We start from the raw sequence: 26505 nt of genomic DNA, 5'->3' as shown, positions 1-26505 counted from the left end.
ATTTACATAATGCTGTAGATCAGTGTCACAGGCTTTTCCTTTCAGAGGTGCCTGGTACTACAAATTTTTGCCGTATGTGCCTTATACATAATAACATTTCATCATTCACCTAAGAAGCAGAAAATCTGAATTCAGAATTGAAACCACATTGCTCTTTCCTAGAAGAATGCTTTAAGCAGTGTATTATAGGTTACTTTCATTAGGTATGGCTTACAGAAGCTAAACAGCTTTTTACCCCAGAAACCAGTCTGGTGACAGTAGAACAACCGAAAAGGAACTTGATTCTGCAACCTAAACATGAAGGCAGTCAGATGGGAAGGAAAGGTGAGGGAATCTGCTCTCACAACTATTTGCTTTTGACTGGTAACTTATCTGAAGGTGCAAAAGGACAGTGTGTAGCAATGTTTCTGGCTACATGTCTGTTTTGGCTCAAACAGCACCAGTATGTTTTGTTCTTACTTGTACTATGACTGACTTTAAGTTACTACCTACACAAGACGTGACAATTTTTGTGGAAAATTAGAATGTTCTGATTTTTTTTTTTTTGATTTGGAACTAATTTCAGTTGCCTGTGGTGTTTTTTTTTTGTTTTTGTTTTTAAAGTTCTGCAGATATCTCAATAACATTGCGAAACCAAGGTAGAGATGCATTTAAACCAGAAGTGTATGGTGACTCTATTATCGTGAATCAGCACATTAATCTGGATGGAAACAGAAGTTACAGACTGAAAAGCAAATCTGGTTGGTGGTAGTCTTCAAAGCTTTTTAAATATTCTCATTGCCTTAAATGCTTTGTTGTTAATGACAGTTTGTTTCTTATAAGGTCAGTGGTTTTGCATTTACCTTAACATGTTAGACCTTTGTATGTTAGAATGTAAAAAGCGGTTGTCAGGTTCTGCATGATGTGAGGTCATACAGTATTATGTCTTTTGTGGGTTTTTGTTGTTGTTGAATTGTCTGATTTACCTAAAATCTGTCACAGAGGAATTGAGGCAAGGAGTGGCTTTAATTAAAAGTACAAATTCATGTGCAAATGCAAATATCATATTGGAAAGATTTTTTTTAAAAAATACTTTGTCTAGGACTAAAGCAGTGCTACAAAAATACTAATGTCATTTATCTTTAATAAGAAGCACTAGATTGAACAAAAGATTGGAAGGTTGCATGTCTCTTCTGTGGACCAATTGTTACTCTCTCTCTCTCTCAGGGACAGTAGTTTCTTCGAAGAAAGAGGAACTCTTAGGAATACTGGATCACTTTAACATACAGGTAATTGATGCAGTGTTTAAATTCTGTGTAATTTAAGACGTACTATATTAATACATATATTTTATAATTCTTTAAATAAATGCAATGAGTCATTTTGTGAAATGAGGGAAGTTCACCTTTTGCATGTTCTTTCATGATCACTTCCAAAGGCAAAAGAAAATTAAAATTTTATGAACCTCATATAGTGCAGAATAAGACTCTGTACCAGACAAGTAAATGTTTGGTGTACTCTGCAAACTTTGAGTTATGTATCTCATTAATGAAAGTCTTAGCTGATGTAGGTTTCTTACGTACCTGGAGCCTATTAATTATTTATTTTTCCCCTGAAAATTTTTTTCAACTTTTGCTGTTGCAGAAATGTGGATTTCTTTTTTTCTTACCTTTTTTTTTGCTGCCTAAGTGATTAAGGAAAGATGAGGTAGTGTACATCAAGTATAAAATATTCAAAATATTCAGCCTGTCAAATAATATAAACTTAATTTACTATGTATTGATTTTATGTTGTGGGAACTTCTGTAAGAATATATTGGACAGTTCGCTGAATTGAATGATGTACTTTGGGCAATTAAATAAAGACTAATTAAATGGCATTGGATGAAATTCCCAATGTTAATCTTGTTAAATACATAGATAAAACAAGCACTTTCCAGAAGACACTTTTCTTCCTGAAAACAGTTCCTTAAAAGTCATTTTTGTGATTCAAATTTGTGTTTGGAGTGTGGGTTGTTTTTGTGTGCGTGTGCGTGTGGTTCCCATCCCAACCCTAATCACAGTTACATATCTCTTTTCTCTAAAATAAAAATAAAGTAGTGCATCTAACGTTACAGGTAGATAATCCTGTGTCTGTTTTAACTCAAGAGATGAGTAAGCACTTCTTACAGTCTAAAAATGAAGGTGACAAGTATAAGGTAAGAAAAATCTTTTAATATGTTGATTAAATGTTAAAAGGTAACTTTTAGTCAGTTTGGTTCAGGTAATTAAAAAAAACAATGCACTCCAGGAAAATAAAGAAAAATATTTGAAGCAAAAAATACAGGTTTGAAATTTTTAGAGGTGTCATTTGCAGAAAAAAAATAACTTTCAGAATTCTTGATTTTAATTACCTGATTGTAGCAGTCATCCACTTGCAGAAACAGCTTTTTAAAGTTTCTTTTTTCTAAAAGTATTGATCAAATTATTAAATTTTCTAGGGTGCTGCTGAGTTGCTTCATTATTCAAAAGTACCTCACCAGTTATTTTGCTTAATGTATCTGTTATTGTACATAGCACTTGGAATGAGTGGTCTTTCTCTGGTATTTATATAAAGTTCACTTAGATGTCAAATTTAGTAGCTTACCTGCATCTTTTTATTCTTTTATAGTTTTTTATGAAGGCGACTCAGCTGGAGCAAATGAAAGAAGATTATTCATATATTATGAAAACTAAAGAAAATACAAGTCTTCAGATAGAACAAGGAGAAGAGGTATGTTAAAGTCACAGTAATTATTAACACAGGTTTGAGCACTGAAATAACTAACAGTTAAAACTATTATATATAAAACAATATATATATTATATATAATATAAAAATATAAATATAAAATATATTTTATAATATGTAAAATATAAATATATAATAATAATTTATATATAAATAATTAACAGTTAAAACTGTGTAGTTTTGAGTTGTTCTTAGTGATGTTAAACTTTCAAAAAAATCTTTGCAACGTTTCATTCCCTTTCCAGGGAAGTGGTTGAGTCACCATCCCTGGAGATCTTTAAAAGACACTTAGATTTAAGCTTAGTGATATGGTTTAGTGAAGGACTTGTTAGTGTTAGGTCAGATGTTGGGCTAGGTGGTCTTGGAGGTCTCTTCCAACCTAGACGATTCTGTGATTCATACTGCATTGTAGCTTTATGCTTCTACAGTTGAACTTTTTTTTTTTTTTAAGCGTCTTCAAGAGCTTAAGCTGCTTTATAAAGAAAAAAAGGAACGTTACAGAAGCATTGGGTTTGTGAATGAAATGCGAAATCATCTTGAAGAGTTGAAACATAAAATGGCATGGGCAGTGGTAAGTTCCTTGTTCTAATTTTCCTTATATAAAACTAACTTTAAATTATTCCTAAACTGCTGCAGACATTCTGATATGTGCTAATATTTAGGTGGGAGAGATGGAAAGAGAAATACAGCCAATCAGAGAAGGCATCAGAGCTGAAGAAGGAAATACAGAAAAGTTTGATCAGAAGCTAGAGGAATGCCAGGTACATATAAAGTTTAAACCATATTTCAAATTTTGGTTTTGCTTTCTTGGCTCAAGAATAGAAACTATTGAAAACTATGCTTCTCCTTTAGCTTGTAAACTGACTTCCTAGGCTTTTTTCAAGGCTCTATAGCCTTATAGCCTACTAGTGGTTACAATCTGCAAATGTTTACTTAACAGTAACGTTTGCATTCCACGTCCAATTGGAGAAAAATATTAGGACACTTTGTTTTCTGCTGTTTATTTGGGGGGTTTTGTGGGTGGTTTTCATGCTGATGCTTTAGGTTTAGATAGTAATTACGCTTCTTTTACTGTGAATTTTGGATGGCTACCATTGCTTATCCCAATGAATGTCAACTTAAATTGTTTCATTGTTGAGAGTACTTCTTCAGTGCCTATTTCTTTTAACAGCAGAATATTTTTCAGAGATCTGTCACGTAGGTTTCATTGGTTTTCCGTGCACTGAATATGAATGTCTGATTCCAGGAGACATCTGGAAATTAAACAGATTATTTGGATGGTACTTAAAACTTCTGGAGGTAATAGGAAAGAATAATATTGCCAAGCATTCAGAGTTGCAATGACATGTATCATTTGCAGGTTAATACTAGGCACTGTTATTTTAAACTTTTCAGTCTATTGAAACTCCTCCAAATTTTCTGAATTGGTACTTTTTTTTAATATGGAAAAAAAAAACTAAAAGTATATATTTGTTTTACAATTTAAGTGTTTTTTACTGTATAGCCAAACATGTCTGTGTAATATTGAAGAAACATCATCTGGATACTGGTCTCACCTCTTCCCATTTGGCCTTATTGTAGTTTATAGAGTCCTGTGTTTTGAGTAAAGCATGAGTAAGGAAAAAAAAAAAAAGATTTGATAGTCTTTGGTTTCCTGAGTGTGTTCCTATGTTAATTTTCCTCTTTGCATATTGTGAATGACTTGAGAGATGTGTCAGCAGATGGATTCTTTTAGGTCATACTTCCTCTATAGCATGAAGAGGTTTTGAAGAAAATTTTGTTTCATTACTACTTGCATATTATTTTCTTTTTGTCCTGAAGGTTAAAGTCAATGAAGCAGAAGAAAAGTACAGAACAATACAAGAGAAATTAGTAACAATAAGTGAAGAAGCAGAAACCCTGCATCCTCAGTGTATTTTATTAAAAGCTGATGTGCAGACAAGAAGAAAAGCAGTTAATGAAGCTGAGGTAGGCAAAACAACTTTCAATGTTGATACTGATTTAAAGCCTTAATTCTGTTCCTGCTCTACCCATACGTGCATCTTTATGTCTAGGTTTCCTGAATGTGTAGTATAGCTCAGTGTAGTTCAAAAAGGTGATTGATTGGCAAGTAGCTTTTCTTCAGGGTCATAGAATTTATATCTTTACACAGGTGTTAAGCAATGGACAGCTTCAGTCAGCATAAACATGATTAGAGAGTGTGAAAAGGAAGGTATAACAGTTAATTTGATTTTTTTTTTTTTTATTGGAAGTATTAGTAATTGCTTGTTGTTCAGATGCAATTCAGTGTTTACTTTCTTAAAACCGTATTTCTGTCTTGAAATAGTTCTTGTTTCTGCTAAACTAGTATGTCCTGTTTCCTTCACAGGTACTTTATAACCGTGTCAAAACTGAGTTGAAACGTCTGGGAAAAGATGATGAACAGCTGCGTAACCGAATTGAAGAAATGAAAAAAAGGTAAATACAGATATAGTGATTATGGTGTATATTTATTGTATAGATATGTACAGAGTGAGCTCTTCTGATTAATGAGAAAATCTGTAGTAACAGAAAACAATTGTTTAATCTTTAGAAGGGTCTAGTTAAACATTTAAATGTGTCTGGCCCTGCTTCTTTGTATACCAAGACTTTGACTGGAAGGTCACGAAGCAATTGGGCAGAAAAAGCTTTTCTTTTTCCTTGGTGACTGTATACATTTTTCTAGTTTTATACAGTGTTGCAAAACAAGTACTCTTTAAAACAATTATTATAGGAATGTAACGGGAGGGAGAATTGTGTGATTGCAAATTTAAAATTAAAAAAAATCACTATGGTTTGTAGATCTTGTGAACGCTCTGAATCTTAAATACAAGTTTTTTGATTCATAGATCTATATGTGACGTACTAAAAGTTTTAAGTACATATCAAAAGTAATATTTTGTTAAAACTTTTATAATTTTAACTAAAATTAAGTAAACCCTACAAATTATCGTGCAGTTTTTAAAATACTGAAGTGTGATCTCTTCTAGTGCTAATAGGATTTCAGATCCTGAAAAGTTGGAAAAACAAAGGAAAATTGCACAGTTAAAGGAAAAGTTACAGGCATTTCACGATGAAGAAGTGATGATTGGCCAACAGATGGATCAGTTTCAGCAGGCTGTTTATAAACATAAGGAAGAACATGCTAAACTTAGGTAAGTTAGAGTTATCTTTTACTTCAAATTATGAGAGATCTTCTCTTAAACACCTGCATTTCCTTGCATTCCTTGAAGTATTAGGCTTCAGTTTCTATATTTGCTTTTGTTTGTTTGTTGTTTCTCTTTCCTTCCTAGTTTATCTTAGGAATTGCTAAACTTTTCTCCGCCGAGCATGACTAAATTCAGAAACTTTTGGAGAATTAACAAAACTGTTCTGTTATTAAAGGTGAAAGGTAATACTAATTTAAAGCCTGGTTTAAATCCATGCTGCAATTTGATGTCCTTCTTTCTTCCCATCGTCTGTCACTTATTCTTTTATCATCACCCTATGGGAAGACTATGATTTGCATTATTTTCATGTTTTATATGCTAGTAAATCCCAGTATGATGTCATAAGATCTATAACATGATGTAACAAATTATATACACTTAAAGATAATTATTGTCCCTATAACTAAATGTAAATTTATAGAGACTTTAAACCACTTGCTTCAAATGTCTGTTTAGCTCATAAATGAACTAGAAAAACAAAGCATTCATATGCTGTGATTTGGAAACATGAACTTGAGCAGTGGTTACCGGAGGGGGTTATGGTTATGTTGCCATTTATTGTTTAAAGAGATTTGAGAATTGTTGCCCATTACACATGATGTGTTATTCGAAACATCTTTTACCAATTATCAAAGCCAATATTTTCTTTCTTCTGTTGAAGACCTTTGTAGAAGAGGGTGAAATTGAAATACGAAAATAGAAAGTTATATTGATCTTTTACTTTGTTGTCATTTTTTGTTTATAACATGTGTTACTGTGTAAACAATGTACGATACAAATTTACAGTTTGTTAGGTGTCTGTGTAGGACAAAATTCATCTTAGAACATTGCCTTGCTGTTGTGCTTTTTGCTTCAGTTGTTTTTTTCACCAAGTAAAATTGTTTTTCAATATGTATCTCTAGCATTCTGTACTGCTTGATATAATTTTGATGCTTTACATCTGCTTTGGCATTTGTATCTATGTTGTGCTTTTTTCTTGGTACCTTTCACCATGGTAAAGTCATGTAAAACTATGTTGCAAAGTGGCATCTTCTTGTGTTTTTTTTATTTATTTTTTTGTCTTATGTTTCTTAAAGCTCTAAAATAATTGTGGGTTTGTAGCTAGTTGTACTTTGATGTACTGAGGTCTTGTCATGCTATCCTATTATATTAATACTTGGAAAACAAGACCATAATTATTTCTCTAAAATTACGGCTTCGTAAGCTGTTGCTACTGAAAAAAAAATCTCTTCTTTTAGGAGAGAAGACAGTGATATGAAACGAGAATTGGATGCTAAGCAGAAACAGCTGAGAGAGCTGAGAGATAGTAAAACAAATATCTTTAAAAGATTTGGACAACATATACCGTCATTTCTTGAAGCAGTTGAAACAGCCTATAGGCAAGGGCACTTTAAACGCAAACCTGTTGGACCTTTAGGTAAGAATAACAGCTGAAAAATACAGTTTTTGGAATATTTCTTTACAGGTTTTCTTGAAGGGCTGCTGCTGTCAACAATGAACTTTTAGAAAAGCTATTTGTTATTCAGGGAGTTCAAGATATATCTTTCTTCTGTAATTCCTGGACTAAAGTTTTTATTTTGGTAGACTATCTTTTGCTTCTGTCCTTTTGTTGTGGTTTAACCCGGCTGGCAGCTAAACACCACACAGCCGTTCGCTCACCCTCCCCCCTCCCTCTCTGGGATGGGGGAGAGAAACGGGAAAGTGAAGCCGGTGAGTTGAGATAAAGACAGTTTATTAAGACAGGAATATAATAATATAAGGAATATAAGGAATATAATAATAACAATAATAATAGTAATAGTGATAATGATAATAGTATTAACAATAATAATGTGTAAGAAAACAAGTGATGCACAATGCAATTGCTCACCACCCGCTGACCGATGCCCAGCCTATCCCCGAGCAGCCGGCCCCCCACCCCGGCCAGCCACCCCTATATATTGTTTAGCATGACGTCAGATGGTATGGAATACCCCTTTGGCCAGTTTGGGTCAGCTGTCCTGGGTCTGTCCCCTCCCAGCTCCTGCTGCACCCCCAGCCTGCTCGCTGGCAGGACAGAGCGAGAAGCCGAAAAGTCCTTGGCCTGGTGTAAGCACTGCTCTGCAACAATTAAAACATCAGCATGTTATCAGCGCTCTTCTCATCCTAATCCAAAACATAGCACCCTACCAGCTACTATGAGCTACTTAACTCTGTCCTAACTGGAACCAGGACACCTTTTTATCATATTGTCTAGGTAAAATCTGTTTTTCCTCATTTTGCAGCTGTTTTTATTATGGTATTTTATGCAGTTACAATGTGAAACTTGCAATCCCTCCAATTCCCCCACAGCTTCTTAACTTTGGCTTGGTTTCATGGCTTGTTACTGATCTTGTTTTAATTCATCCCTTCAGGCTTTCCCCTATTTGTGGAAAAAAATGAGTTTGGGGGTTTAAAAGGTTTCCTGCTTTTAAATTTGGATGGCATGAAAGGCTCAGTTATACTCAGGAAAGGGCATCTGGCTAGACTGTGTGATACTAGCAGTATTTGTAGGACTTCTGGGAAGAAGTTTGGAGACTTTGTGAGATTATGCTGTCATCTTAGAGCTGTTCCCCTCCGAGTCTGGGTAATTTACTTCTGAAGACATCTTAAATCAAAAAATTGTTTGGCTGTCATGCCAACTCTCCAATTGTTTATTTTGTGAAGATATTGTAAAACACATTTCGGAAAGGTGTTGCAGAGCAGGAGAGTTTTGAGTGGAATTCAAACGTTTGAAGGGGTTTGTCACGTATCATAAGGTAGGGAGTTGTGTAGCTGAGGACTTTGCTCTTAGTTTAGATAAACCGTGCTAACAGGAATTCCAGGGGAGAATTCAGTCTGATTGTAAGGTCTTGATGCTGCTTGCTTGGTGAGGCGTGTTGCAGGAAGGTCTTTTCCTTCAAAATATTTTTACTCACCAATGGAGGAATAGCTTATGATCAGGATGGATTGGGTGTTTCAGTGGTGTGTTGCAATGCAGTGAACATTTAAAAGCATAGAGTAAACAGTTATTAGAAAAGGAGTTTTTCTAGTTCATAGGTCTGATAAAAATCAGGGAAATGGAGGAAAAAAATCCTGCTTGATGTACTAAACAAAAACAGCAACAAAAAACTCACAAAAACTGTTCAGTTTAATTATTGAAAAAATACAGTTGAAAGAGTCAGTTCTATGTGTGGCTATCAGTGTATCTTACCTACGGTGTAGGTACTTGGAAAACTAGGTGTTTACTGCAGGGTGGGGATGTGCGAACACTGCTACTGATGACAGGTGATACAATGGAAATCCTCATGGTAACTTGTAGCATAGTTTTCCTCTGCCTTCACCCTTAGAGCAGTTAATAAGCAGTCTTTGCCTTGATACACTCTTGCTCTGCTGCCATCAAATTAGTATCTTAATGGAATTAGTGGCCTCTGAAAGAACTTCTTAAAACAACAAGGACAAAAAAAAGTGTAGGCCTCTAGGAAGACAAATTGTCTGTGTTGTCAGGGTAGGTTGTCTGTTGTGGAGCCATTTCTTTTTTAGTGAACTCTTTTTTTTCCTTCTTGTAGTAGAGGTTTATTTCAGACTCTTTAAAAAGGAAAGAAAGAAGAAAAAAAACCCACAAAGGTAAAAATGCATTACTTAAGTATATGTTATGGAACAAAGCTCCTAAATCCTTGTCTTTTGTGTTTGTTTAGGTGCTTTCATTCATCTGAAAGATGCTGAACTGTCGTTGGCTGTTGAATCTTGTTTAAAGAGCTTAGTTCAGGCATTTTGCTGTGATAATCATAGTGATGAAAGAGTTCTTCAGCAACTGATGGCAAATCATTATCCACGTGGGTTTAGACCTTCAATAATTGTAAATAAATTTCAGGATAAAGTTTATGATGTTACACACAAGTAAGTTATGTTTTGGATTTTGTTATATAGTTGCAGTGGTTTAAATCGTTATCAGTTCAAAAGAACTATGTATAATTCTGATTTAAAGAATTTCATGTGAAATTTATGTATGTTGTTGTTGTTCTTTTTTTTAAGAGGAGTTCATCATCCAGAATTCCCATCAGTTCTCACAGCATTGGAAATAGATGATCCAGTGGTTGCCAACTGTTTGATCGATGTGAGGGGTATAGAAAAAATCCTGCTAATTAAAGTAAGGCTCTTCCCTCCCTACTGGCCTTTAAAAAAAGGCAGTATCTCTTTGTATAGTATATATCCAGTTCCTCCTCTGTTTTTTGTCTGTGACAGGCAGGTAGAGGTGTGGTGACTTTTTGGTTTTGTCTTTTTTTTTTTTTTTTTCCATCCCCAGAAGCATAACTTACAGACACACTGAGATGAAGTCCATGATGGCTCTAAAGACAATAACTGCAACAATTATCTGTGTTACAATGCAGTCCATACACAGATGCCTTTCCACTGAAGGGTTCCCCGTAAAGCCCCTCTTGATATTCAATAAACTGTCAGTATTCCACTTGGAACACCATTTTTTTATCATGGGAGAGACAGAGTAAACTGACAACCCATCGTGGACCTTCTTTCTAGATTCCTAGTTTTCCAGCCTAAACCGTCTGTGTGCTTCTGATCAGTTTCCTAATTGCTGGCTCTTTACTAGTTGATGGATTTAGTATGTGTCAGTTTTGTGTCATCTGTGTGTTACCAAAACTTGCAACCAACCCCTGCCAGTTGTACCTAGTGAGTAGCAGGCTTGTGCTTGAGAGTTCAAAAGCTCCTTTTTGGACGTTCACTCACCTACACCTACATGAAATTATCTGTTGTCTGAAAGTGTTCACAGCCTGACTTATTCTTCACCTATCACAACAGCCAAAGCCACTTCAGTTCGATCTGTGCACTGTTAAAACGTTTGAGATGAGAGGGTGCAAAGAAATATGTTTATGGTTTAGAGTGGTTTAAGAAAAAAAGTTAGTTATGAGGAAAGACTTTTCTTTTGAGGTAACTTGCAACTAGCATTGTGTTAAGATTTTGTAATTTTGATAATGTTTTTTGATCACTATAAAAGTATGTTAACAAACTGTTTCCTGTTGTTACATGGTTTGCTTTTTTTTTACATTAAAGAAAATGTATATTTTAATTAATTTTCTGCTACTACTGAAGATACAAATTCCAGCAGATAAGATTATAGGTAAACTGTTCAAAGATTAAAATAAGATGTATGGTTGTCTTTATTTTTAACTTTATTTACTTAAAGGAAGGTATTTCATGAGCAGCAGAACTAATGACATTTGCGTTTTTGTGGACTGTTTTTTCTCTAAAAAAAAAACACTTTTCCCGGTGTCCAGCCTGGCATTCCTACCGGAAGAGACTTCTTATGGTCTGTCTAGTCCAGAGCCGACTGGCTGTTTAGCACATGTCTGTTACTGAATGGGATACATAATGGCTGAATCTCCCATCCTTTTCTTTTGGCAGGAATACTAGTTTTGTTCTTCCTCCTCTGCTTTAATCAACTGCTGACTTTCATAACGTTATCACCTTTGAGACCTACCTGAACAACTGAATCTGAAATCTGGCTGTATAAATGTTAATTTCCTCAGACAGAGGCCAGACTTGTGGCCACTTAATCTGGCACTAACAGTAGTTTTTACCAGCAGATTTCCTCAGCCTTTATGTAATGTTATGAGAAAATTATAAGGGATTGATCAGACTACAGAATTCACAATTTAGAGAGTTTAGTTGCCATTTTCTTTTACTCTGGTACAAATTTAAGTGGGTTGTTTAAGAACACAAATGTCTTATTCAACAAAGAAAAGCAGATTCTTGACACTACATACTCTAATATTTATTCCTTCATTTCTGTATTTCTTATTTTTCATTAGGAATGTAAATGATTTCTGAGTGAGATAACTTACCCATTAGTTTTAAAGTAATATCTTTAATTATGATGGATTTTCTATAGGTATGATAAGGCAATTGTGTCTTTCAGAGTAGCCGTAAAGCTCGTGAGGTAATGCAGTCTAATAATCCTCCAAGAAATTGTAAAGAAGCTTTCACTGCTGAAGGTGATCAAGTATTTGAGAGACGATACTATTCTTCTGACTACCACAGGCCCAAGTATCTCAGCAAAGATGTTGAAGGAGAAATAAGGTTAGCATCTTGTAACATTGTGTTTCTAAAAAGTGCATTTGTTGACACGAATAGCAGAATTGCATGTTTGCCTATTTTGATGTATGTGCATGAGAGACATCCACCCTCCACCACTCTCCTGTTTCTCCATTTTCTTTCTGGGATTTGCATTTTCCTTTTTGACAACTCTGGACTCTTGAGAGCTTTGCATTGCTATTTCAATGCCTTTACTTTCAAAATGTTAGTTTCTCTTTAAAATATGTTTGGATTTTCTGTTTAGAGCTGTGGTATTTCTTTATTGATCAGCAAAACCATCCAATGCATAAGATTATAAACTTAAGATTCTTTTTGTGCTTTTGTACCTTTTTTTTGTCACTTGTTAACTTATACGTGTATGTCTGTGTTTTTGTATGTATATAATATCTCAGTATCAATTTTTTTTCCAAGTCATTTGGAGAATGAAGTTGCAAACAGGAAGGCGCAGTTGACAGCATGCCAGCGACGTTTGTATTCCATTGAAAATGAGATTAGGCAGAATGAAAATCATCTTCATCGTCATCGACAACACCAAAAAGAACTACAGGTAAAAATATGTGTTTTGTTAATCTTTAGACACTAATCATTTTTTTCCTGTTTCACTTTGACTTCTGTACTATATTTTGAGTGGGTGATATATTTTCAATATTTATGCTTACCTTTGTTCATTTGGCATTTGTGCAAAAACACAAGGGTCTACGTGCTAGTATCTAGAGGATGTTTTCATTGTTTAGGACAAAGTGATTCAAGTCGTATCAATCCTGGCATATGTTGCTGTTGTTCTGTATAGTATCTTTTTTTTCCGTTGTACTAAATCTCACAAATTAAATCTCTACTTCTTTTTTGCGATGCAAGAAAGGAATTGGAAGGAAGTTGCTGCAATATTTGATACAAGTTTCTTTTTCCTGCTTTCTCCTTTATTTCTGTTGAGTCTTGCCTATTAATTCCTAGAATCTTGCTTCTCTTTGTGCTCTTCATTTATGTTCTTTACATGTTCTAATAAATTGAGTGTTTCATGCTTTTAAACTTTGGCTTAATCTGATTTTCTGTATAAATCATTTTCAACCATTAGTCTTTGTTTTCTGCGTGACTTCCAGTTTTGGTAGGTAGGATATATATGTGGTGGCTAACGATGCTACTGTTAGGCAGCATAAGATGATAAATGCTATATAAGTAAAATACTAATATATACTATATTAAGTAAATTACAAATAAGAACCAGCAAACAAGCGGCATGTGAACTCTTATTAATTTGATGAAGACAAGTATTTGAAGGACATGAAATATATTTTATTCATGTTGAAAGGAAATGTAGTGATAATGATTTTAGAGTGCATGTTACTTTCAGGGCAAGTTCTGCCTTATTAAAATGGATTCCATAGGTAAGTTGGAAGAATACTCTTCCCATGGAAGTAATGAAGCTAAAAGAATGTATTACTTTCTATATCGACTTCAATGAACTTATATGATCTTTTCTTATAAGGTAAATTTAATATATTTTTCCAGATAAAAATGAGAACAACAAATGCAGAAATAGCAGATCTTGAGAATACAGAAGAAAACCAGTCAGTGGACATCCGTGTATTGGTAAGAAAAAATTATTGAATTACGTCTAATAAGGATGTGAAATAATGTCTTTGAATGTTGATAATGATTTAAAATAAGAAACAACTAAATACTGTAGATTACCATCTAGGGCACAAGTTGGATAAAATAGTGAAAAATGTTATACTTAAGAGAAAGTCTACAATTATCGCAATGGTAGTATTTTTGGTGAGTGTTCATTTGTTTATTTGGATTTCCCTCTATTTCTCACCTTCTTCAAACCGATGGTACTGCAGGGTTATGGAAGACAAGGTGGTGTTATAAAGGGAGGTTCTGTGCATTTTCTTTCATCATTCTAGATATGCAGTGCCATAAAACTCTAGGTGGGGTTGGGAAGCAGTGATGTAGATTTGGAGGACAGAAGTAGCATCTTAGAAGCATAGATGAAGATTACTCTTTACCGTAAATTATGTCACAGCACTGCTTCTTTGTCCTGTATCCACAGTTTCTTGGTTTATGGTAAACTCGTCAAGCAGTTTTGAAGTTAAAATCCTAAGGAAGGATTGTAGTATTGTGATTCCTACAAAGTGCTTATCCATATGTTCTTAGAATGTATAGTTAGTAATTTAAGAATAGAGTAAAAATGTTTGGTAATCTATTATAATTTGTTTGTTGGTGGCCATGGAATTTTAGCTGTTACTCTGTAATAAGCTAATGTCTACAAACAATCAAGGTCTTAATTCATAGAGTCAGTCTGACAAATGCTGTTAATAATGTTGGCTACAATTGTTTTGGTTAAATTCCATGCGAGGGGATCAGTGAGAAGGTAACTTGTATAACCTTGTACCTTTTCAGTAAGTTGTCTTTCAGCATGTGAACATATTCATGTGAGTAAACCCTTCAAAACATACTCAAAAAGTAAAGGATTGGTAAATACAGATTCTGTGAACTCTTATGTTTTGTTTCAAATCTTGTTTTGTTGGTTTAGGAAAATGTACATTGTTTGTCCTTTAAATGAAATGGAAAAGATCATATCTCGTTGTAGGGGAGTGTCTTCCTATTTTTTGTAATTGAAAAAAATATTGGACAATTATTCAACAACAAATTTTTTACTGTTGCCTTCTGACAATAGTCTTATGCAGCTGGTAGTTTTACATATTTATTTCACCTTAGTCTTTTCTATGATTTTCATGATGTTGTTTTTTCTGCGCTTTCTGATCACTTCTATGTATTATTTGCTGTTCTTTCACTTGTTATTTCTTTCATTCCTATGTTGATTTCACAGTTGTCTGATTGTGAAAAAGAATTTTAGCACAATACAAGGTTCCATTTACGTCTTTTTTCTGAAGTTTTGAAATATTTGTCTTTTCAGAGCAGAAAGTATATATAACAGTGATCAGTTAGGAATGGTGTAATTTTCTAGGGAACAGTGAAAATCCACTTACTCTTCCTGTATTCCTCTGTATATGGAATGTACATCCTCTGTCACAGATCCAGAAGGAAGCCATAATGTTCTTTGTTTAGTAAATTACTGTAGTAAATCATCAGCATGGCTAATTCTTCACAAAATCCTAGCCATCCCAAATTAAGTCACCTTAATTTTCAGTCAGATAAAGAAGTTCCACATTTTCTTTTGCTATTTGATTTAGTGGCCTCCAAGAGAATTCATCAGTCTGTTCTTTTGAGCCTTCGTGGCAATTACACTGAGCTGTTTTTATTCTTATTAGAGAGCTTAGAGTATTGCGTATACCCTGGTAATGATAATAAAATGAAAATCACGTAGAGTAATGTGCAAATGTATGTACTCCTTTTGCTCTTCATTTTAAAATATTTTGACAGGAAGATGTGGCTGAAGAAAATAAAAAAAAGATGGAATCTGCAAAAAAAGAAATGCAGGAGCAAAGCAGAAGAATGGAAGAACTGAACAATGTTCTCCAGGAGGCTGAAAAAAGATTTGAAGAAATAAAAGAAAAAATTCATCAAGTAGAAGAAATTGCTGGTCCAATTAAGGTACCGATAACTCCATATTGTATTTTTTTGTTCCCTTTGTGTGGCAACAGGAATGAGGTTAAATGGAGGCAGGAGAAAAGAATATGTTTGTTCCTAATACAGTTAAGAGCTACAAATGAAAATAGAAATAGGGCGTTCCCTCCAAAGTATGTCAAGAAATAAGCTTGGCAGTATTTTGAAGATAATGTTGATTGTTAAGTATAGTTGCTATAATATTTCAGGTTTAAAGATAGGTTATTTTGTTTTCAAGTGGTTTTAGTCAGGAATTGAAAAGGAAGGAAAAACAGTTTAATTGAATTTCTCCTTTAAGTGCATCATATCTGTTGTTTTGGCTTATTCGTTTGTTTCTGCTAAGGCCTGGCTAAGAATATGCATAATTGGTCAGTTTTCAAAATAGATTTTGTAGTTCTGTATGGAATGGTTGTTACTCTGTGAAGTTACATAATCACAGAAGGTACCATTATATGGTTTTGATTATTCGAGGTTATAGAAGAGACCTGGAAATCACAGAGAATTAACAAAGCTTGAGATAGTAGCAAATTGAAGGTAAATGCAAAATTTTGGTAGTGGCAAATAGAATCCTGATAATTTTATGCTTTCAAGAATTAATGGTTTGAAAATGAAAATAACAGAGTCCAGCATATAAACAGTATTCTAAAGCTGTAGAATGAGGAAACTTGTATGGAAAGAGGAAAAAGTCAGAATTATCACTGTAGGAATCTCTTGTATGCCTCACATAAATTGTGTATTGATATTTAGTCAGCTAGAATTAAGAAAGCAAGAGCAAACAGAAAGGGGCAGGAAATAGTTAAGGAAGGCAACTGAAAAATATATTAGTTACATTAGTTATATTTAACTATTGTGACAAAAAATAAAATAGAAAACAGAACAGCATGATCACCTGTGAAAGGTGTGTACATATTTGAGAGATGCTTAGGAATCTACCCCATACAGTTCACTTTCACATCTGGAGTTATTCAAAAATAGGATGAATTAAACAAAGCGGACTCAGAGGTGGAAAACAGAAAACGTCGTTGGCAGCACTATGAAGACAGAAAGAACGAACATTTGGCTTGCATAAAAAAACATAAAGAATTACTAGCTGCCAAAGAAAAAGAATTAGAGGTAGGTTTGTTTATTTTTAATGGAAGTTTTATGGTCAGGATCCTTCAAAAATTTGGTAATAAATCATTGTTCTTGTACAACGTACAAACCATGTTAATGCTCAGTTAAACTGAGTATTTTCTTAGCTGTATTCTAAGCTGTTCATATCTAAATCAAGTAAAATTCACTTTGTAGAAATGAATCAAGATCTCTTTGTCTGGCAGAGCACCATCTCAGTCTTGATAGATAAGTTAATGGTTATCCATCTGGGACTCATTTTTCTACTTTTTTGCAATGCAAAGATTAGAATGCTTTAATCCTAAAATACATATTTTAAGTTAAATTGAATAGTATTGTTTTGCTTTTTGGATGCTAGCTTTTTCTCTTGTACAGATCACATGCCTGATCTTTTGCATTCTTCACTAATCTGTCTGTATTGACGAACTCTACAGTCACATTCCTGAAGACTTTTGGAAGATTAAGCCCTGTTGAAATAGGGTGCATTTAGTTCCTCATTTAGATGTATTAGATCAAGAACTGTGAACGTATGAAAAATTCTCAGATGGGTACAGTTCTTAGCACTGAGGTAACTACCTACATATGAACATTTATAGTAAAATTGTTGACAATAACAGTAATTTTGCTGTAATGACTGTACACAAAGAACAATATGAAAACTTGCTTTTTCTTAGAGGCCTTGTTTTTTCCATGGGACAAAATATTTGTTGCAAAGACTAACAGACTTTTTAAACCAAGTAACAATTGAATTTCAAACATTACTGTAGGAAAAAACTGCACAGGCTAGGCAAATCTACGCAGAGCGCATAGAAGTCAGCAGAACTGTTAAGAGTCTGGATGCAGAAATGAATCGCTTAAGAGAGAGGATAAATTCAGAAAAAAATCACCATGGGAACAGAGAAGAAATAATACAGTAAGTCATCTTTAATGTCTGTCTAGTTCAGGTAAGATGGAAGAGACTGGGGAAACAACGGTTTTCTTACACTGAGTTTATGCGTTTTAATACTTAAGTGATGTATGAAGACTTAGAAACGTGCTGTAATGATTGTACAGTCAATCAGTACTGAATGGTCTTAGGAGAGCTGAACTGCCCCTGTAGTGATCTTACACAGGGTTGATACTCTGAAGTTACTAATAATCAGACACTTGCTCTTTTAGTATTTAGAGGTACCCCAGCTATGACTGGGTGGTGTGAGCAAAGCTCACTGTTGCTCTGGGATGCACCAAGCATTAAGCATGCTTCTAGTTTGAGTAGCTAACGTAGAATTTAGGCAGTTACTTGAGGTTTTGACTGCATTTCAAGAAAACAATTTCAAGAAATCATTCCTCTTGGATATGGGGAGCCTAATCATTATTTCTCCTTAGTGTGAGAGCTTCCATTTAAAAGGAAAACAAATAGAGGTAAAATGTAATAATTTGACTTGTTTTCGTTCATGAAAGATGGCTTTCCTAACATGCCGAAATGTTTTTAGCTGTAACTTAGAGCCTCACAAAACATTTTTTGTGTGAATGTTTTGGTTATTAAATTGTTTTTCAGCAATTGCTTGGTTTTAATGTAATGCATGCTAATGCTAGACTTTCTGTTAATTAAAACAGGCAATTTCTTGATGCAAAGGAAAGATACGAGGATGCAAACATTAAAGTAAAGAACTTAAAGAGATTTATTATGCTGCTGGAAGAAATAATGACGCAAAGATTCAGAATATATCGACAGTTCTTAAGGTAGGTTAATTATGCTGTAATTTCAGTTTTCAGATGGTTAGTATGTAGGTATGTATTTCTTCAATAATATCTTTAGAAAACAAACAAACAAGTATTCCACACATAAAATTATGTTTTATTATAATTTGAATGAGGAGCTGAAGAGCTGCAAAAATGTTTTCTTTTGACTTGCTGGCAGAGGTGTGTGGTTCAGTGGTGTCTGAGATTGTATTCTGTGGCCAACAAAATAAACTGGTAATACGTAAATTTTGCCTGTACTCCAGAGAGTAATTTACAGAGCAAACCCATGAGAATTAGGTATTTTAAAGATGGTATTCATGATGGTCTTAGAGTTAAACCTGTTTCAGAGCCTAAATGTTAATGCTAAAGTTATAGATCCTTATCACTGGAAATTTTCAAGTATGAGGCTGACTGATATTTGTCACACATGGTTAAGTATACGTGAGATTCATTTTGACAGTACTTTTTTCGATTTTTCTTCTACATTCTTGAAAGTAGGGATATTTGCTTTAAATAAGCCAGCAGGTATTAGACAGTTTGAGGAAGCTGTGAGTGCTCTGACACGTTTGACAGATCATACAGATTACCTGATATTGGACAGAACAGGGACAAAAATGATACTTTTTTTTATTTCAGGTCCCATAATACTTCTGAGGTGAGGCAGTGCACAGCTGATGAATCTCCACCAAGTTCTAGTGATTGTGTCAGCACAGCTACTAGTCCTTTGCCTTACTTTTGCCTTGCATAGTTTTTTAACCTCATCTTGCTCCTAGTACCAATATGATTGTCTGACAATTTAGAGTCTGCCTGGACTGACAGCTGGAAAAACAACATAATCAGTTGAGGCTGCAAATATTTTTCTTCACACCAAAGGCCTCAGCTATGCTTAGTCAATCCAAGACAGTTCTCTTTCAGTACTGGTTCTGGACAGTAAAATATCAGCAATATGCTAACATTGAAATAATCCAGCCTATCATTCATTTTCATTAAGTCTAGTTATCAGTGGTATGCTCCCATAACTTCATTGCGGGCCAGCCACTCTTTCTCTGTCCTAAGCTGAAAAATCTTTCAAGACTTTTATTCAGGTCCTGTGATTTGACAGCTTTCTCTCTGACAAAGTGTCTGTACTGGGAATGCACCACTTCTTTCTTGCTGCAGTCCCTTACTATCCTGTACCATGATGACTTCTTGGTGGCCTCTGTTCAAAAGGACTGATTTTTTGTCTTTTCCAAAAATGCAATGCAATCCTTTCTTGTTTATTTTTATTTTTTTTTCAGTAGAAATTGAGGGATATCTTTGGTTCTGCTTTTTGTACTTTTCAGTCTGGGATTTGGTTGGGATTGCCAGTACAATCGTGAGAGATAGTAATGATCAAAAGAATCCTATCTTTTGCATTGGAAGTATAGAAATGCCAGTTGATAAGTTTGTACCCCCAGAATCTGATACTTGCCTTTTGGGGGCCTATAAGTGTCAAACTGAATCTTGTTCCTAGAGCTTGAATTTGAATATGAATCATGGAATCATAGAATGGTCCCACTCTAATGTGTACTAAAGAACCATACTAAATTCTTGGAGGAACAGTGTTGTATTGTCTGCTGGAGAACTATGTACTAGAATTGAGGAAGGAAGAGAGTGCAGAGGGAATCAGCAATGTTTAATTCTTGGAGTCTAGCAGAGTCCTTGTAAATTCTTCACTATGCTAACTATGCAGTACTAACACTGGATAGGGAAATAGTAGTGAAGTCTGGTTATTTCGTGGTGAAGTTGTGAAAGAAGCATGTCAAAAGCTTCTGGTCGATTGAAGCAGGGATTAAATTTACAGAAAATATAAACTCTGTACTTCTGGATTTCTACACTTGTTACGTAGTGTCTGTAATTTCTCTCCAATGTTAGCTGCTTGAGAGTATAATGGATTTGGGGAAAATGCTATTAATGGAGTAGGGTTTAGTATTTGAGATGATGATGTGAAACCGTTGATTAAAAAATTTGCTGTCACTTTTTCAAATGTCTTAAAACTTGGTGAGCTAATGTTTGTTTGCATGGTTTAACTGATTTAAGGCTCCTTTCTTTACGATGCAAACTGTACTTCGACTACTTATTACGCATTCGAGCTTGCTGTGGAAAAATACTTTTCGACCACAAGAATGAGACACTTTCAATAACAGTAAGTTATTTGATATTATTTGAAGCATGATAATGTGTGTTAAAATAGTGTGGGTTTTTTTGTTTGCTTTTAATGTCAGCTGCTAGAGCATGTATTGCAAAGAATAGAATAAATTGTTCTCCCCTCTCCAAAAAGTGATATGCCAAATTGTAGCACACTGTTGAAAACAAGCAAGAATAAAGCCAAACTGTATCATTGTCTTAAATGGGGATGTTGCTAGATACCGTGGAATAAAAGGAAGATTTACTTTTTATGATTGTGTAATGTCTTATTGCCTTTAAATGGTTGATGGCTTCAATGTTATGTTTTCTCTTTGTATTCTGTAAGTTTGTATCTTTTAACATGCCTCCCAGAAAGTCTTAGTCAGAGAGTATTTATTTATTTTTTCTGTGGGAGACTTCGCTTTTAGGATTTGAGGAGGAAAATCTGTAGTGATGACACAAATACTTGTTGACACTCTCTTCATTAAACAGGTGAAGGATAGATACCCAAAAAATTCAACTTCATATTTTATGGATTCAGTTTATTGCCTGTCTTTATCTTTTTATGTTTTTGTGACTCATATTTCATGTTTATCATGCATGAGATCTAAATATAGTCAAGGAAGATTTAAAAAAAATGAAAAAAAAATCTTTATTTTCCTGCTTAGTTCATAAAAAGTAACATAATTAGCAAGACAAGAAAATACTTAAGTTTAATCCTGAATGGAGAGTGCCACAAGGTGTCATCATAATTAGCGGAAAGGGAATGACTGTTTACGATTCACTTGTTCTGGTAAAGAAACTTCCTCCTTTAAGCTACTGTTGTGAATCAATTACCTGCTTTTCTATTAGAGCTGGTAGCCAATGGATTTTACTGTGATATAATTACATTTGTTGACAGTTATTTAATCTGTTTAATAGGTATTAAAATAGAGAATTGAATAAGGAAACATTGGCAGAGTCATCTATTTAATCTGTTCAGTGTATCTTACTATGGTGGAGAAAGTTGCAGTGATCCCAGAAATGTGTTTTAAAATGGCTAGGAGCCATTTTGTTCTGGATTCTTTCTAGAGTGGCAGTGAAGTACATAAGCTGCTCCTCAAGTGATCTCTCTCTGCTCATATGTAACATGTTTGCAGTTAAAATAACTTTTCTTTTAGGAAGTCTCCAAGTTTAAAAAGTGTTGTAATATTTTTATTTCAAGGTTCAGCCTGGAGAGGAAGACAAAGCTGCCCTTAACGATGTGAGATCTTTATCAGGAGGTGAACGTTCCTTCTCAACAGTTTGTTTCATTCTTTCTCTGTGGTCCATTACTGAATCTCCTTTCAGATGCTTGGATGAATTTGATGTCTACATGGTATAGTTTAAACTACCTTTGCTGTTCTGATTTGTATAAATTAGCAAAATAGTTGAGTTGTGACCTGTGGTTGGTTAGAACTTTAAAATACTATAGGTAACAGTAAATGATATTAAACAGAAGTGCTCGTTAGGGGTCTTGTTTACTAAGCTTAATGAGTTTTTTTTGAAGCTTAATGTTTTAAAATTGGCTCTGAGAACTATCATGTTACTCTGCAGGCTTAAATCTCAGTTCAGCAGAAAAATCATAAAATAAAGCTTTTTACTTCCCCAGGCAGTTACTGTTTTTGTCACAGATTGCCTCTGTATGTTGCTGTGACCGTCCTTGGCTTATCAACATGCCTTGGCTTCTACCAGTTTTGAGACTGATATAAAGATATTTATATATATATATATATATATATATACTTATATATATATATATATTTATATATATATATCATAAAAATATAAATATGTATGTATACATCTTTTTCAGACCTAGAAGGGAAAAAAGGTGGTGTACTTTATACATAAAGAATATCAGGAAGGAGCATATGCGCTTAAGGTGGTCAAGCAGACATATTTCAGTGTGTGTGTCTGTGTGTGTGTTAAATGACTGAAGTTTCCCTGTTGTAGAACCAACGACATAATCATTGATTCCACAAGGAAACTTGAAAAGCTTAGGTCTTATCTTATGAATTAGTTGTACTGAAGTTTACTCATCTGTCCAGAAAACAGATGGGTAGTCAGAACTGTAGCCCTGCAGAGAACTTTAATGTCTGTTATTCTGTAAGTAATTCCTCAACACCTGTCTTTCTACTGCTGCGCCAGTAAGCACACCTTAATGTGTTTCTGTATTACATCTGTAGTCACTGTTGCTGTAATCCTGGAGACCCACCACAAGAGGACCCCATCAGCCTTTTTGTAAGGGAGATAGCTAAATTCATGTGTGACACAGTGTGGAAGCAGAGCATTGTTTAACCCCTGCTCATCATATCCTCACATTATACGTCTTTTTCAATAAGGCTACACAAGGGAGTTTTTAGAAATAATAAATAAATAAAAAATCAGGCTACATAGTAACTTAGGTTCCATGCAGCCCTTAAATCCTTTCAGATAATTTTGAGGTAGGAATTTATAAGAAATGTTATTCAACTAAAATAAAGTTCATCTTAGCATACCAGTAAAGAAGTACTACACGTGTATATAAAAGCTGGTAGAAAAATAATGTGAGTTGGAGTGTGATTGTTCTGATAGAAGCCTTCTATTTTGCGTGTATATTAAAAAATAAAGTTTAAAGATTTCCCAAACTTCAGTTCATAGCTTTTAGAATTTAACCCTAGTATTTCTCCGGTGTCATTTTTGTTTAGCTAAGCTTTACTGTATATGTATTAATTCAGGTAGGTCTTACTATTAAGATACCTTCTAACTTATTTATTACTAGGTAGTTGTCTTAATCTGTGCAATAAGAAGTCAGTGAAGTATACAGCCAGTATCACTACCTGATAAATATTTTGTCTTTAGGACATGGTTAACAGAAGAATTGCAATGGATATGATTCTGAAGGTGGCTGACTCTCAGCATCATCGGCAGTTCATTTTGCTCACCCCACAAAGCATGAGGTAATAATGTTGTGTTGTATTTCCTAGTAGAAGTAGGACATGGAAGTTGTATTGCAAGGAGTATCACTTGAAAGAAGGAAATCTGAGGAGATGAGTTTTTGTGATTTTCAGTGGTAGAACATTAACAATTAAGCAGTTCATCGCTGATGTTTTTAGGAATTTAGGAGAATATTTTTCACTTTTCCATATGTAATACGGTAGTTCAGTGAAACTTGAACTATGTAAAGTAGAGGAGCTTTTTGAAATGTTTCCTTGTATAGAGCCAGGTGGGCTCCTGGTCTCCCCTCAGAAAACTGATAGAACATTTTGTGTTTTTCTAATTTTCCTATTAATATTACTGTACTTTTAATAGGCTTATATTATTTGAGTTGACTTTTTTAAATCTAGAAGCTGATAGCTTGCTTTTTTTTTTGTAGCACCCAGATCTTTTTAAAACAAACAAACAAACAACAGTCCTCCATATAATTCTGTGGTAAAGCTATGCCCAGTTAAAAGGACAGTCACTGTCTAACCTTATGCATACAATTCTTCTCTGCTAGCCAGAAGTAATCAGTGAAGCCTGCAGAGGATAATTCTTATCACATTTTTTTTCCTGCTAAATATACAAAGATCTTAAGCAATCTTCAAAATGAGGTTAATTTACTGTAATTATCTTGCCTTCCTAATTCCTGGGGGGGGGGGGTGGAGTGTGGGGGGGGGGGTGTTCTGTTACTGAATGGAAATGCTTTGAGGGAATTTCTCAAACTATTCAATAAAGTAGTAGGAGCTATCACTGGAGAAGCCAGTATGTATGTTTAGTAACTTCATTCTTAGTATGATGAGAGTAATTATACATGTGTAAAGTGTGTGCCACTTCAGGATCTGTAAGACAAATAAGAACCATATTTAATTGTTACTTAAGTTGGAGTTTTTCTTAAAAAGTACCTTTTCTGTAACTAAGGTAGTCTAATTGTTAGAAATTGAAGTATTGAGATCTGTCATTGAAGATCTGTCACCTGAAGCTTTTATTCAAGTCTTGCTCCAGTATCGGTTCAGTGAAGTCAGATCTTCACCCCATGCTACTGTTTTAAAAGGGTCCAAGAAAATAGATGCAGTAATTTTAAGGTCAATATGTAATGGAAAGAATCAAACGGAAATAATAAAATTTGTGGAGAAGATGCACTATTTAAATGATGCATACTTTATTTTTAGTTCTCTGCCTACAAGTTCTCGTATTCGAATCCTCCGAATGCAAGACCCTGAAAGAGGCCAAACACAGTTGAATTTCCATACTAGGAATGAAGAAGAAGAGGAGGATCACTGAGTATAAAGTGTATGAATATGGCACAATATCGAGGGTAAATGTACACTGATGCTTGTAAATTCCAGCTGCTACTGCCTGTTGCTGGATAAGAGGCTCTCTTGTTAAATACGCTCAGGAAAATAAGTAGTTCCTGTTTTTTATTTTTTTAATCTCAGAACTACTTGTATGTGATCATATAGCCCAAAGATAAGAACAATTTTCATGATATCAACTGAGCATTCAGGATTTTATTTTAACGAACAACTATTAGTTTTTCTTTTCTTGGGGGAAGGAGAGAAGGTGGGAGAAAGGGGGATATGACATGTATTTTGTATAACTGTGGAGTACTATTTTAATAAACTATGGGAACTAATACTTGTGACAATGATTTAGTGTCTCTGCAGTCTTCAAACTGGCCTTGAGTTTAAAATTTGAGTTTCTACTTAGCTCTGCTTTATTTCTTGAACGTGTGCTAATACATGCAGTAAAACATTGTTTGTTTATTTACAGTGGAACCACAGCAGCTGAACGTGTAAAACTATTACTTCTTTCATAATTATGAATTTTCATAATTTTGAAAATGAAGAACTTTTTTCAGTTTAATTTCTGAGCAGGAAAAGGTATTGATTCCTAAATTTTATAGGGACTAGCGTGTGTGTGTTAGGACATGTGCTTATAAAAACTAGCAAATTATGTCTTCATAATTTTATATTCTTAATTCCAATTCTTGCACAGACTAAGTTTGCAGGTATTCATTATATTAACAAAATGTCCTTCAATATGGAGGAGCAATGTGGCATAGTTTTAAGAAATAATATAGTAACTTATAGTAACTTTTCTAGGTTGTGAGCTTCCCAACCCACCCCACTCCCCCACCCCCCGACTATGCTTCAGTAGTTAAAATAAGATTGAGTCTTAGTTTTAAAAAATATATATTTATTGGGGGGGAGTAGAGGGAGATTTTTCAGACTGCCACAAATTAACTTTCCTTCTCTCCTGTTCTCCTCTCTCCATGAATTTGCAATTAATGGGAGCTGTTCAGAAACAACCAATTTAGAGTTCTGCCACTAGGCATAATTCTTTTGTTTGTTTGTTTTTGGATGATACAGGAGCCATTAAGATTATTGAAAGAACAGCTCTACAGTTTCCAGAATTATTTACTGAATAGCAACTCCTCAGTAAAATATCTTTACAGTTTAAGTTTAAAATTGAATTTGTAGCCGAATTTAGTTTTAGTCATTGGCTGGTATTTTGTGTTTATTAAATCTGTTTAGTTTTTACACAAGTATTTATTAAATTTGTGGGTGTCTCTAAAATACGAAAACTAGCTGAGAATTGAAGGAAATAGGCTAGAACTGCAGTTGGTTTTCTTGGTGCATTCTTACTTTAGAAATTAAATCTAGTGATTTTTTTTTTTTAAAGACTTTGAATGTTTATTTCTGAAAGCCTAGGGTAATGGGCCAACACCAGACTTGCAGCACGCTTGCCGTGTCTAAGAAGAGGTTGCTGACAAAACAAAGCCAGGCTTTTCATTGAAGCGTATGGCAGGGGAACAAGAGACAGTGGCCCTACATTGAAATGTGGACATTCTGACTAGATAAACACGGGACGGGTTGTTCATGATAAGGATATGAGG

At 34.4% G+C, this 26505-nt stretch overlaps 1 protein-coding gene across 5 annotated transcripts in view; it reads left to right on the top strand.

Annotated features, from left to right (window-relative positions):
* The window catches only part of SMC6 (structural maintenance of chromosomes 6), a 33251-nt gene extending 7994 nt beyond the window's left edge, over positions 1-25257 (top strand). For 2 of the 5 annotated variants that reach the window (XM_080588198.1, XM_080588199.1), the window contains exons 6-28: positions 604-740; positions 1207-1268; positions 2096-2176; positions 2629-2730; positions 3200-3319; positions 3411-3509; positions 4570-4716; positions 5117-5205; positions 5757-5921; positions 7214-7392; positions 9671-9872; positions 10008-10122; positions 11908-12068; positions 12495-12630; positions 13590-13670; positions 15468-15638; positions 16626-16763; positions 17528-17673; positions 18357-18482; positions 20541-20646; positions 21832-21984; positions 23490-23587; positions 24779-25257. In XM_080588198.1, coding sequence (XP_080444324.1) covers positions 604-740; positions 1207-1268; positions 2096-2176; positions 2629-2730; positions 3200-3319; positions 3411-3509; positions 4570-4716; positions 5117-5205; positions 5757-5921; positions 7214-7392; positions 9671-9872; positions 10008-10122; positions 11908-12068; positions 12495-12630; positions 13590-13670; positions 15468-15638; positions 16626-16763; positions 17528-17673; positions 18357-18482; positions 20541-20646; positions 21832-21984; positions 23490-23587; positions 24779-24890 — 2926 coding nt within the window. In that variant the 3' untranslated portion in view covers positions 24891-25257. The other 3 variants (XR_013949661.1, XM_080588200.1, XM_080588201.1) reach the window with 3 other exon arrangements.
* Positions 25258-26505: the final 1248 nt, after the last annotated feature.

Source organism: Anser brachyrhynchus, assembly GCF_964034855.1.
Source record: "Anser brachyrhynchus genome assembly, chromosome: 3".
Taxonomy (NCBI): Eukaryota; Metazoa; Chordata; class Aves; order Anseriformes; family Anatidae; genus Anser; species Anser brachyrhynchus.
Note: the sequence above shows the minus strand (reverse complement) of the source record. Positions and strands in the feature narration are given on the sequence as shown.